Here is a 14,645-nt window from a genome sequence, read left to right as displayed (position 1 = left end):
TCCTTTATTTCAAAAATCCATTCCCTACCCCAACCTGAATTGTGTTTGAATCACCTTCCTTGCCAAGTACTTTTACATCCAGTCCATGTATCTTATCTGTTGCATCAGCCTGTCCCCATAAATACATTTCCCTGGACAATGGAGACATTAGAGTGCAAATAACAATGGAAGCAGTGGTAAAAGAATTGGACATTCACCCACAGCGAACCAGTCTGGGAACTTCACCCAGATTGCACCTCGCCACACGCACGGATACTAATCCCGTCATAGGAGACTTATCCCAGCACTGGATCCCAGAGCTCTTTACAAGATTTCGCAAGGAGACTTATCCCAGCACTGGATCCCAGAGCTCTTTACAAGATTTCGCAGACTGAGATGTGAGGTTACAGCAAAACCCCAGCACTACACCCTCCTTTATGAAAAAGAAAAAAACAAAAACAAAAACAAAAGTCCAGGAAGCTTAGCACTTCAAACCAAAGTCATAAAATCAAGTAAGATGATTATGTGTTTACAAGCAAAATGAAGCAAAGACTTATCTAAAACCCTCGCAATTGATTTTTGTCCCCTCTCCACTCAAAGATAACTGAGCACCGGGTAGATTGGTTTTTAAATGCAACATGTGACCGTTCATACATGATCTGAGCTCTGAAACGGGGAACAAGCCCAGATGCAACACAGGGTCCCAGGCTGACAAATGATGGGGAATTTGGGAGGCAGCCAAGAAGGTTCCAGCATCTCCCTCCCTTCTCAGAAAACGCCTTTGCTGACAGGGCACTCGGCTACAGGCTGCTCAGAGTTGGAGTTCACATTTGCTTCACGCTATTTTAACTTCCTTCTCCCCGGGTTCGCTGGAGGGATTCGTTTTGTGAAAATTTAGATAAGGAACCTACTTGCAGATAGGTTAATCTATTTTCAAAATATATCTGTCGTTCTCAGTCCCAAGTACCAGTGCGTCTACCCCTAAGGAGTCACCTGGAGACAGGAACTTTCGGGCATCCAGGCAACCGGGCCGAGTTGGGTTTTTTGGGGCCAGGGGATTCTTGGGGCCCTCCAAGCACAGAAGCTACTACATTTGTTAATCTTAAGTCAACCCCACTAAGAGAACTCGAAAGAAAGTATTTCACATATTATTCCGCATGCATATAAGCATTAATGATTTGGTATGAAAAATTTCCATTGTCTGTTGTATGGTTACACAAATGAATTCCCCAACAGGAGAGCATTTAAACGAGAGCAAATTAATATAATGCAAAAAGCATCTAAGTTAAATGATATGGCAGAAGTCAGGTGAGTGGAATGAGTAAGATTTTGAGGAACAAGTGGTATGCCCATAATATTGCACGCCTTTTCCCATCTATGAAAGGAGCGATATGGGCTGTGCAATCTCCATCAAGAGCGGCATTATCACAATTGGTCATAATTACAGCAGCTAATATTCACTGAGGTCTTACTATGTGTATTGCTATATATTAATTCACTTAGTACGCATGACACTTTATCAGGTGGTTTCTATTATTATCATTCCCATTTTACAGATTAAGAAACAGGCACAGAGAGGTCACACATAACTAGTAAGTGGCAATACCAGGATTTGAACCCAGGCGGATCAACTCAATAGCCCATGTCCCAAGATTGCTACTAGCACTAAGATTTTGTGGGCTGGCGAGGTAAGGAGAGTATCTTGTGAGTAAAAACAAGAAAAGAGATAAAAGGAAACTCCAGATGGAATAGTAGCAGCTGATGCTAACACGAAATATAGGCCCTGTTCATTTATAGACAAATCTGTGAATTAAAAGCAAGCCTAAGTATGGTTTTGATTGTCAGCCTAGCAGTTATCAATAACAAATAAAATCTGGAGCATTGTCCTGATTGATTTCTAAAAATCAAGTACTAATTACCTTCAAACCAGTGAGTGCAGGGTAGCATGTACTAATTTAAAATCTGTGACTTTTCTATCCATTCTCATAAATTCATAGAAATTAAATGCAGGGCATCTCCCAAACTGTGATGTGATTGCTTGGCCTGTGTCCCTCATTCACCTTCCGACTTTTCCAGCAAAGATTAACAGATTAATTCAGGCACATTGTGAGCTGAAATGCTAGACAGCAGGAAATTCAGCCTTTTCTTCCCTGTAGAAGAAAGGAAATCAATTGCCATAATCATAGCTTACTTGAGTTCAACACATTTTGTGTATGTGTTTTATATACATGTATTCTGTATATATAGGATATATATAGAATATATTCAACTGAACCATAGCAAATTGCCCTTTTTGTAGGCCCAAAACAGTCAAATATCAACAAGCTACCTATACATCAACTTCATATATCTTTATCCTGCTAATTGAATGAGTCTTGAATCAGAAGGGTTGAAAAGACTTTCTCTTAAGCCCTTAAAACATAAATTCCTAGGAAGGAGCAAGAAAGGCTCTGAGTGCAGGCAAAGGACACCTTTCTTTGGAGCTTCGGCCTGTACCCACCCTTTTAAGCACTTTGATCTCTGCGGGAATCACAACCCATGGCTCCCTGGGCCACTGGCTTCCCTCTTTCCTTTCTGGTCCAACTAGGAACAAAAAGCAAGCCCTTCTCCTTATTTCTCCTTAGCAAAGTGGAAAGAAATCTGAGGGCAACCAGAGGATGAACTAAAGCATAGATACTTCTTCCCCTATGAAAAATGTTTACCAAGTCATCAGTTGCCATGAAACTCAGAGGTCCCGTTCAATGCGCAACCTGTCGAAAAAGACCTCCCTTTTAACTTGGGGCAATTACCAAGTTTCAACCCTTTCTCTGCCCTCTCTTTTCCAACCCAAGAATTGGTGTAGACTAGAGGAAGAGTATGTTGGGGAGAAAAACAATCTCCTTACACTCTTCTAAGTTCTTTGGCTGGTGTAATACTTAAACGGGTATAAAAACAGATGAAGAGGAGAAAACACAGACCTAAGTTTAATAACATGTATACCTCCTGTGTACATGAGAGACCCAGGAAAACTGAGTAGATCCCCAGTTCACTGAAGCCAATGCCTTAAGTAACACCTCCAGCTAGACAAAAGATATTGGAGGTGAGGAGTCAGTTATGGGAGGTTACCAGGAAAACAACAATAAACAAGGGTGTAGTTTATGTAATTTTAAATCCTCACCTTCTCCATTGCTAAGAGTTTCTAGAGATTTAGTCATTCCCCACTTTCTGATACAGAGAGACACCCTTCCAAATGGAAATTCCCCTTAAAAATGCAAATGGTCAACTTCACAGTTTTTTTTAAGAGCTTCTCCTGTGTCTGCTTCTTAAAAATAATCAGCCTAAAATATGCCAAGGAGGCATAATTTGTGGTGGCAAATTCTTATCCCATGCAGAATTTTTGTATTATTTATTATTTTATGTATTATTTATTATCTATTATTTTATTATTTATTTCCCATGGAAATAAAGATGGATGCTCCACACTTAGGTCAAAGGCGATTATTGTCTTTCAGGCAAACTAGTGTTTGTATGAACATGGAGCTTTCCCAACTTTGCTCAAGACCCCAACAGTCATTGGCAATCAGCTTGTTTGGATTCCTGCCAAAATGGCCGGAGCATATAAGCTCTCCATGATGAGGGTGGGAGAGCCCACCCGGAAAAGCATACTCCTTCCCAGCCTCCTCACACTTAGTTTCCACAGGAGACTCGGGGGGACTCTGTGGCATCTTCTATTCAACTTCATCCACTTTCACCTCTAGCTGAATTTTACACTACCTTCTCTTTTGGGTTCCTGGACTCAATTCCAATGTGGGAGGTGGAGTTAACCCACACCAACAAGCAATTCTTGGGACACCAGCTGACTGTCCTACAAGTCAATTTAATTCTGACACTATCTACCAAGAGATAGGATCAGACTCCACGGGTTAAGGGTTCAGTCCTACAAAACTGCCCCCTGCCCACTACTTAGACGCCAGTCGGTCCCAAGTCTAAGTTGTTACCAGTGCTTCTGACGGACTGGCTATAAACCAGAGGTTCCCACAACCCTTTCCTTGGGTTTGATTAATTTGCTACAGCAGCTCACAGGATTTAGAAATATTTTACTTACTAGATCACCAGTTTGTTATAATGGTTAGAACTCAAGAAGAGCCGGATGGAACTGATGCAGAGGGCAGGGTATGGGGAAGGGTGTGGAGCTTCTGTGCCCTCCAGGTGCACCACTCTCCCAGCTTCTACACTTGTTCACCAGCCCAGGAGCTGGCCGACCTATTCTTTGGGTTTGTTTGTTTGGGGGGGGGGGGGGAAGGGGAGAAAGAGTGAGCATGAGCAGGAGAGGGGCAGAGGGAAAGAGAATCTTAAGCAGGCTCCACACTCAGCACAGAGCCTGACATGGGGCTCGATCTCATGACCCTGGGATCACGACCTGAACCGAAATCAAGAGTCAGATGCTCTACCGACTGAGCCACCCAGGCGCCCCTCCTTTGCGTTTTTATGGAGACTTCATTACTTAGGAAAGATTGATTAAATCATTGGCTATTGGCAACTGATTCAACCTCCAATCACTCCCTCGTTCTCCAGAGGTTTGGAGGGAGGTACTAGAAGTACCAACCCTCTAATCACACTGTGGGTTTCCCAGGCAACCAGTCCCCATTCGTAGGTTACCAGAGGGCCTTCCAAAAGTCACTTCATTAACATAACAAAAGGCAGCTTCATCGCTCTTATCATAGGAGATTCCAAAGCTTTTAGGAGCTTTGTGCCGGGAACTGGGTGGAACACCAAATATATATTTCTTACAAATCACAATATCACACTTTCCAAACCTCTTTGAAACTAGTTTTCTGGCAGCATCTGAATATCAGAGTACATTATCCGGAAAAAGAGAAGCATGGTTGCCAACGTATTGACAGGCAGAGAAGGAACATTGGGCCGTCTTCCTGCGCTTCGTACCACTTACCAGTGATCCCTGCCTGTGTAACGGTAACAACTTTAAGAAATGTGTTCTTGAGTAGTGAACTTACTCTATCAGACAAATAAAACCACAAATTTAGTTGAACTGGAAATCACTTGTTACTTTGCCTCTTTAACTATCATTATAACATAAATTGTAACAGTTACAACCGTCTCTGGGACTACACGGATATTTTACAGCTATTGTAAATGAGCGGTATTACAGTTGGAGATATGTGGCTATAAAACCACAGGAAAGGTAGTTGAAGAAAGAACACCTGGTTACGTATAGGTTTCCAAGCCCTGCGTATCAAAAGACAAAAAATATGTGCTTCACTATCACCTTTTAAGGAATAACAGCAGGTTACTGTATATTTATGCACTACAGCGCTGCACACATTGGCTACAGATGGTTTAAAGAGTCCTGATTCCCAACCTGTGTGTGGCTCTATTCCGTGAATTAAACCCACCCCTGAGACCAACAGCACTTCCTTTCAAATAATTTAGGGATCTCATCTCTAGTCTTCTGGATAGAATTCATGGCGTGGAACATTTGCTAGGTCCTAATTTTGTTTGTTTGTTTTTGTTTGTTTGTTTGCAGAAGCTCAAAATTAAAGGCAAATATCATTAGCCCCAGCTGACCGATGAAGAAACTGAACCAAAAGAGACGGTTTAAAGCAAAATGCCACACCCCAGTAGTAAAAGGACAAACGTCATGAATATACAATTCATAGAAGACATACATGTGGCCAGAAAAATTTAAGAAAGACTCAACCTCACTACTTAGCAAATTTTTTTAAACTTTTTTAAATGTTTATTTATTTTTGAGAGCGACAGAGAGACAGAGTGTGAGGGGGAGAGAAGCAGAGAGGGAGACAGAACCCGAAGCAGGCTCCAGGCTGAGCTGTCAGCACAGGGCCCCATGTGGGACTTGAACTCGTGAACTGCGAGATCATGACCTGAGCTGAAGTCAGACACTTAACTGACTGAGCCAACCAGGCACCCCGCGTTACAAGTCTTTAATATGTTCTCATTTCACACCTATTGAATTCTGTACTAAGGAAATATTTATTTACAAAAATGTTCAACAAAATATTAAATATGAAAGAATAACAAAAAATAAAAACTCTAATTTCTAACAATAGGAAAAAGGATAAATAAATAATTATCATGTAAGAAGATACTAGGCAACTGTTAAAATTCACATTTTAAGAATATTTAATAATATGAGGAATGCTCATAATAAAACATTAGCTAAAAAAGTAGGACATAGAACTTTCAAGTACAACCTTAGTTGTATTTTTCAGTATATACACAGATTATGCAAGAAAGTGAGATGGATGGAATGTAGCAAAGTATTAGCAGTGATTAGCATTAGAGGGTGAGATGACAGGTAATTACTTTCTTTTTCTATTTCTATATTTTCCAGTGTTTCTGCAATGAAAAAAATACCGCTTTTATGATGGAGCGTGGGGTTTGAGGAAATTATTTTGAAAACCAAAGTGAGCAAGGGAACACAGGACTTAGAAATGCGAATGTTGGCTTTGCAGTTGTAAGGGCGGGAAATTGTTCCCTTCTTCCTTTCTAGATTCTTTGGTTGGTCTAATAAAATTCACGTGAGACAGATTAATAAGAGGAAAACCAATTTAATTTTGCACTTAGGGAAACCCCACAAAAACACAAGAGGCTCAAAGACAAGCAATATGAGGCTTCTAGACCATCCTGAACTAAGAAATGAGAGAGGGTGCCTGGGGCTCCAGGGCGGGGAGGAGGGTAATTCACAGGATGAGGAGGAGAATAAGAGCAAATGTTTAGTAATTACACATTGGTCCTGCCATACAGATAGGTCATTCCGATAAAAAGTAATCTCGGGTAAATAGCTCTCTTCCTGAACCAGGCCTCCTATCTAACTGAATTCTTTTAGGTAGTTAAGGAAGGGATCAAAGTTTTTCTTAAACCTGCTGGGTCTTCACTGACCTCAGCTCAAAATGATACACGTGCCAAAGTGGCACGTTTTGGGTGGCATATTCTCCTCCCTTTCACAGTTATCTGGCCACTAAGATAAAAACTGTCTTTGGATCCGACTTCCACGTGGAATCCTAAAAACACCTGAACTCAGATACAGAGAATAAATTGGTGGTTGTGGGACAGGGGGTGGGGGACAGGAAGGGAAATGGGTGAAGGTGATCAAAAGTATAAACTTCCAGTTATAAAATAGATAAGTCCTGGGGATGTAACGCACAACATGGTGACTACAGTTAATAAGACTGTGTCATACATTTGAAAGCGGCTGAGAGAGTAGATCTTAAAAGTTCACATCACAAGACAAAAAAATGTGTAACTGTGTGGAGATGAATGCTGATGAGACTTATTCTGGTGATCACTTCACAATATATACAAATACTGAGTCGTGCTGTACGCCTGAAACTAATGGTGTATGTCAATTATATCTCAAAGAATGAAAATAAAAATTTTTAAGTAAAAAAATTTTTAAAAATCTCATTCGGAACTGAGATTTGAAAATTGGACTCTTGAGACCTGTAGAGGTTTCACGACTGGGTTTCAGAGCCCCTCTTGAGATTTCGTGTAAAACATTCCTGTGTGTACGTGCATTTTTCTGGGGGCGCGGTACATAGCTTTAAGGTATTTAAAGGGATCCTTGTCCACAGAAGTTAAAAATGAACATAGAGTTTAGCTGAGTAGTGAGTGAATCAGCTTAGTTCAACTATGATTAATGTAGTCAAGCCCTATTGTCGGTTTCTCTCCTTTCCTCATTAGCCAGATATTTAACATGCTGTTCCAGATCACACTGCAATTCCTACAGATATAAATCTAGTACACCAAACTACAGTCACCTTGGAATCTGACACACGGCCCATTCAAAAGCCTAACCTAAATGAAAAAAAGTAATTATATTTTTAAAATAACAATCGCTAATAATATTTTTACATTTCTCCAGGTATCTGTATATGTAGTCTTATAATACAGTGGTAATATCACTCCCATTTCACAGATAAGAAAACTAAGCCCCTGATAGAAGAAATGACTTGGTGTACAGGCAAGCAGCTAATTAAATGGCTCCTGACTCCTGGGTCACTGCTGCGGACACTTGTCAAAGTCTCTCCTTTTTCATTTGAAGGACAGCAGAATTTGCCACGCTAAAATATGCCTTTTTGGCATAAAGATTATTGTGGACTGATTTTAAGAAACAGCAGATACAAGAGAAGCTCTGAAACCCAGTACAAGTTACCCTTTTGGAAGAGGCATTTGCTGTTTTTATAAGGGAAATCTCCATGTGTAAGGGCGTCTCCCTCTCTGTACCAGGAAGAGGAGGATGGCCCTAAATCTTTAGAAACTCTTACAGTGGGAAAGGTGAGGACTTAAATCTGCATAAAAACCATACCCTGGTTTACTGTGCTTTGCCTGAAAACCTCCCATATCTGGCCTTCCCTCCTCCCCACCGCCAACATCTTCTTTGGTCTTTCACTCCAGGTGGATTTAAGGTGTTGGCTGCACGATTGTGAACGCACTTGATGAGACGAACCAAAGCAGTGCTTAAAAGGTATCTTATATCTGTTTTGTAGGCCCATAACCGAAACCTGCTGTCCATAGATTTTGATCATATAACTCGCACGGGAAAGATCTACGATGACCACCGGAAATTCACCCTTCGAATTCTTTACGACCAGACGGGACGACCTATTCTGTGGTCTCCCGTAAGCAGATACAATGAAGTGAACATCACATATTCACCTTCGGGATTGGTGACATTCATTCAAAGAGGGACGTGGAATGAAAAAATGGAATATGACCAGAGTGGAAAAATAATTTCAAGAACTTGGGCTGATGGGAAAATTTGGAGCTATACCTACTTGGAAAAGGTAAGTATGTAAGGACAAGAAACTACTTCTGAGTTTCTGAATGAGAATATTGCAAATGGTCCTAGTTACCGATCTTGGCGAGGAGACGTACAGGAGAAAAAAGTCTGTTCTCGCTGTTCGGCTCTGTTCAAGGAACAACAACAAAATGAATGTATACGGAGAAGCTGTTTTTCAGCTGAAAACTTTCCCCAACCGCACCCTCTGCCAGGTACTCTTTCAAACTGAAGTCAGGATAATGGCTTAGCTTTCTCCTTATTTGAGCGTATTTGCTACCGCTCTTGAAAAGGTATCTTCATTATTATGAAAGCTCATACTGAGGTAAAATAAGTGGAAAATTATAAAATTGTGTGTTAATGTGTCTCAGCTCTGGAGAAGAACCTCTTACACAGAGGATAAGGAATTCTGATTTTGTTAGGATAATCGGTGAAGTTTTAGTAGTATACATTTCAGGACTAATTTTCACAAGTAATCAGTCTGAGCAAATGGTGGCAGTGGGGCCTCACTGGTGACAGTCCTTTGTGTACAGTGAGTCTCCAGCAGCACCTGTAATGGGAGCCCGGGGCCTCCCGTCTGGCAGACATAGACAATGATTTTAATCCCACCACCGGAACCATTTATCAGACAGCCACCACATAGCAAAATGGTCTCTGGCCACATCAGCAGCAGAGAACAGTAAGGGAAATTGATTTCTATCCCTCCATCTCAATTTCTGATGTGCTAAGATGGTGTCTCTTGTTTCCCAAATCTATCCGTTCAACTGGATTCATCAGTCCTGAATTAATTTCTGGGAAAATTGAAAAATGCTTTCCCTTGAGGATTTAAGGGTAATCACAGCAAGTTAACCCCTAAAAGTTTTACAGAAGTCATAGGAACTCATAGCTCACATGACAGATTTTCACTATTTGCACCAAATAATGCCAAGCCTTTCTCTCTAGTTTTTTAATGTTTATTTACTTTTGAGAGAGAGAGAGAAAGAGAGACAGAGCATGAATGGGGGAGGGTCAGAGAGAGGGAGACACAGAATCGGAAGCAGGCTCCAGGCTCCGAGCTGTCAGCACAGAGCCCGACGCAGGGCTCGAACCCATGAACCGTGAGATCATGACCTGAGCTGAAGTCGGACACTTAACCGACTGAAGCACCCAGGCACCCCAATGCCAAGCCTTTCTGATACACTCCCCAAAGTTTTGAAGGAAAAAAAGTGTGCCAATGGTTGTATGTCACCATAAAACTGTAACTACTTCCCAGAAGCAGTTGCTAGAGAATTTGCCAAATTGGAAATGCCTAGGAGATAAAACGGAATTCTACTTGGAGTCAGGGTAAAGAAGGGAGTCCTCTGCTATATCCACCCCTCGTCTGCTGAAGAAATAGATCAAATCTATAATCTGTACTCTATGCTGGGAACATCTGAATCTTATAGAGTAGGTCTTTCCTCTTGAATTTTGGTAACAAGAATGATTTGCAAAATCCTATGGCTCATGTTCTACGAAGCGCTAAACATGGTACGAAATTAAATGAATCCCATTACATGGGAGACGCATGTAGCGACCTTCATATGAAAAAAAGATGCCAGGCTTGCCTGGGTGGCTCAGTCGGTTAAGCGTTCAACTCTTAATCTCGGCTCGGGTCATGATCTCGCGGTTCTTGGGTCTGAGCCCCACATGGGGCTCTACGCTGACAGCGTGGAGCCTGCTTGGGATTGTGTCTCTCCTTCTATCTGCCCCCCCACGCCTGCTTGTTCTTCCTTTGTCTCTCTCTCGCTTTCTCTGTCTGTCTCTCTCTCTGTCTCTCAAAAATAAATAAACATATTGTAAATTTTTTTGAAAAGATGCCCCTGATTATTAGATTATAAGCTGATTTGTTTTTCGAGGAATGAGGACGCGTTTGCACTGACCCCTCCGCAGGTCGCACATGTGGCTAGTGAAGTGGCCAACACTCCCTAGGAGCCGCATGGGTTTGAACTCCTAACCCCAGCTTCATTAGCGCGTAGTTTGCACACTGAGCTCCAACTGCCTGTGGACAGTTGCGTCTGAGTCTCTAAGACTTTTCCTTTATGCTGTCTGTACACAAACGAAAAAGCCTATTGAAAACCTAATGTTTAGCCCTGAGTGTAGCCTCTTTGACACCACAGAAGCGATTTTATTGTTTCTCTTTTCTGAATTAGCTGATATTTCATCGAACTTTCCTCAGCAAAGAATCACGTGAAGTAAACTTCACATAAGTTCTCTTCGCTACAGAAACTTAGTTGGCAATAACTCTTTAAAAGCAAAACAAACAAAAAACCCCAACTGTATCCTGCAGTGGACAGAAATAAGACCTGACTGATGTGTCACGTATCAAGAGAAGCCCTAGTGACTTCCAGAGACTAGTTTACTGACCAGCGAGACAAGCCCAAATCACGTGTGCCTTTTAGTTGACTTTTGTCCCTTTCTTGAGTTCACGTTTAATTTGTTCTCTAATTAAAAAGTAGCTCCTGACTTCAGCAATCCTATTATGCAAAACTCAGAACGTGCAAAGCCCACAATTTTGGAATGGCTCTTTACTTTCCAAAAAATCATGTATCATGAGATGGAGTTTATTAACATTATAATTACCAGCAATAATAATGCATTCAATGAATAGATGTGATGATTAAGTGAAATAACTTAATATAAAGCACCCAGGACATCTTTCAATAAAAGTTAGTTTCTTTCCATTTCCATTTGCATTATAGCATTTATTTTTTAAGTCCAGAACAAATGCCACTTACTTGCTGCTCCTGGTAGGTAAATTCAAACAAGGAAAGAAAGGAGGAAGGAAAATGAAGGAAGAAAAAAAGAAAATTAAAGCATTTTTCAAATTGTGATGCTAGAAAGAAGAAAAGGGGGGGAAGCATACTGAATTTTACCAAAGTTCAACTTCCATGTAGCTTTTCCAGTGAGGTGATGAGGTTCTGTGTCTTCTTGTGCTCTTTTCTGTCCTCTGTGACATGGCCTTTGCTGGCACTTCTTTCACTACGTGTGGGGCAGAGCAAACACAAAGACACTGGCTCTCATAGTATATTTTATTTTATTTTATTTTTTTTTTTTTATAAATTTTTTTTTTCAACGTTTTTTATTTATTTTTGGGACAGAGAGAGACAGAGCATGAACGGGGGAGGGGCAGAGAGAGAGGGAGACACAGAATCGGAAACAGGCTCCAGGCTCCGAGCCATCAGCCCAGAGCCTGACGCGGGGCTCGAACTCACGGACCGCGAGATCGTGACCTGGCTGAAGTCGGACGCCCAACCGACTGCGCCACCCAGGCGCCCCTCTCATAGTATATTTTAAAGTAAGGATTCTCGGGGCGCCTGGGTGGCTCAGTTGGTTAAGCGTCCGACTTCGGCTCAGATCATGATCTCACAGTCCATGAATTGGAGCGCCGCATCGGGTTCTGTGCTGACAGTTCAGAGCCCGGAACCTGCTTCCGATTCTGTGTCTCCCTCTCTCTCTGCCGCTCCCCTGCTCATGTTCTGTCTCTCTGTGTCTCAAAAATAAATAAAAACATTAAAAAAAAATTTTTTTTTAAAGTAAGGATTCTCAAGCTTGAAAACGTAGACCTCATTTTATATCTCAAAATCCATCTGGTGTTACCTCTGTAAATTTGCTTGCCATCCCTGTACCATGTTATACTCAAAACAACAGCAGATAGTTCACCTTAACGTGCAGAAATTTTGTCCAAATTACATGACTTCCGCTAGAGCAGGTGAAAGATACATGTATCATTTTCATGCACAATGGCCTCCAAGCCATTAGAAGAAAAATAATTTGGGTAATAGCTGCGGTTGCTTAAAGGATCTCTTCTCTATTAAAAAAATCAATTATTGTTTCTTAAATTTTCTCTATGTGGTCATTAATTCTCTATCTTGATTTATGAGACTTCTCTGAGTTAATTATATTTTGAAGACTTGTGGGGCTAAAATTTTGTATTACAGTAAATGTAAATCTTTCGGTTTCCTAAAATCGTTCTTAAGGACTTCATTTTTAAAACGCATTTAAAGATATTTTATAATCATTTAATAAGATGCTTTAGCCTGATACATTTACACAAAATTGCCTCTTTGGGGCTGAAATTTCCAAAGGCTGCCTCGGGGGATACAATACACTGTACGTAGCTTGAGCTTCCAGGTGGCCCCACACTGCCATCTGGTGGTTATTCAAATGCTTTAGCTTTTCAAATTTCTACCATCTCTCATTTCTATCTAGTCTCGTTCAAATGAATATCCGTGCTTGTTCTTTCTTTCTTCTTTACAATGCTCTCTTTTAGGATCCCACAACCAATTAAAAAAATACAAAGTCTCCCACTCTATTGTTTGCACTCCTAAGAAATGGCCTTTTATCCCGCCGTAGCAGCACTGTGGGCACTGGATGGACTCATAGGCATTGTTACTGAACAAACTGATAATAATACCCACCCAGAGTGAAAAGGCAGCCAAGTGAGAGCTAAATGGTATTCTGGCAACACCACAGTTACATTCACGAGATTTCTAATCGCATCATCCGCGTTCTCGCCACTGGCAGAAAGCTTTAAAACAGACCGGGGAGCTTCTGAGAGAGCGCGGCATCAGCACCACCTAGGAACGGGGTCAGGCAGTGGTTCACTGCAGCGCAGTGGATGAGACGGGAGGTGGGGGGGACAGTGGCGATGTGCTACAAATGTTTGACAGGGCGCATACAGCGACTGGGAAAGGCATGGCCCAGGCAGGCTGGTACGAGATAATGCGTGGGAGCCATATGGTGATTGTCCCTGGCCTGCATCGCAGGTGACAGATGTCATTTGCTCGTGGCAAACTGACAGAACAGAGTGGAAAGGAGCTAACAAATCGGACTGGGAGCATAGGGTAATGCAAAGGCATCTTCCGCCAGCTGCCCCCAGGGTCTGTGGGTTCTGCCTCGGTCAAGGACGTGGTTCTCCCTTCGTGTCCTCATGCCCACACAGAAAAGCCAAGTCTCCTGCCTCTCTGTTCAGTGGGAGTGCCTCTGTTTTGGAGCTGCATGTTGTCCACAGGTGATAAGGTGACAGGGTTTCCGCACGCAGCTCTGTACCCGAGAGGCAGAGTACTTGGTGGGGAAAAACAGGATGAACAAAGGAGAAAATAACTGCTGACTTTGACTTCACGGTCCTGACATGCGATTCCAAATCAATAATTCTCAGAAGGGCAGGGAGGATATGCAGTTTCAAGAAATACATTTAATATTAGAATCTAGTTTCATGTTTAGAAGGTTTAAGTGTACATTATGTGTGCTTATGCAATTGGTATTCATAAATATTAATGTAATTTATGTTTAGAAAATGAAAAGATACCTATCATTTACATAACACAAACTTCAGAAAATAAAGCTCAACTAAATCCTTTCGCTTGATAAGGTAATTTTCAAAAAGGGAAGGGAAAAGCGTCCTTAGAGTGTTACATGAGACTCTCCGGGGCTGAGCGTTTTTTAAATTTTTATTAAAAGATGAGATTTAAATGCTTTTCAGTTAGAAATAGGATTGAGTCCCCTGTAAAACAGTGCTTCTTTTATGTTTGTATTTAAAGTTAAAATAAGGTAAAACCAATATCAGAGAAGTACCTAATTACATGCGAGGCATTATACCTCAACAAATAACTGTTTCTGAAATACGGATCAGTTTGGAGGAAAGGGGTTGTATATCCAGAGAATTCTTCACTTCGAATGGCATGTTCCCCTAATATAGTTTAAAATATGAATTGCTTGTCAACTACAGTCCAATATTTTTAAAAAGTCAACTATAGGGGCTCCCGGCGGGCTCAGTCAGTAGAACATGCGACTCTTGATCTCAGGGTTGTAAGTTCGAGCCCCACGTTGGACGTAGAGATTACTTAAAAAT

General features: G+C 41.4%; 1 protein-coding gene across 6 annotated transcripts in view; it reads left to right on the top strand.

The window, feature by feature from the left end:
- Positions 1-14,645, top strand: part of TENM1 (teneurin transmembrane protein 1) — a 789,989-nt gene that overhangs the window by 764,125 nt on the left and 11,219 nt on the right. For all 6 annotated transcript variants that reach the window (XM_058713217.1, XM_058713216.1, XM_058713215.1 and 3 more), the window contains one exon: positions 8,487-8,783. In XM_058713217.1, the coding sequence (XP_058569200.1) occupies positions 8,487-8,783 (297 nt within the window). The remainder of the gene's footprint in view (positions 1-8,486; positions 8,784-14,645) is intronic.

The sequence above is a fragment of the Neofelis nebulosa genome, chromosome X (assembly GCF_028018385.1).
Source record: "Neofelis nebulosa isolate mNeoNeb1 chromosome X, mNeoNeb1.pri, whole genome shotgun sequence".
Classification (NCBI taxonomy): Eukaryota; Metazoa; Chordata; class Mammalia; order Carnivora; family Felidae; genus Neofelis; species Neofelis nebulosa.
Note: the sequence above shows the minus strand (reverse complement) of the source record. Positions and strands in the feature narration are given on the sequence as shown.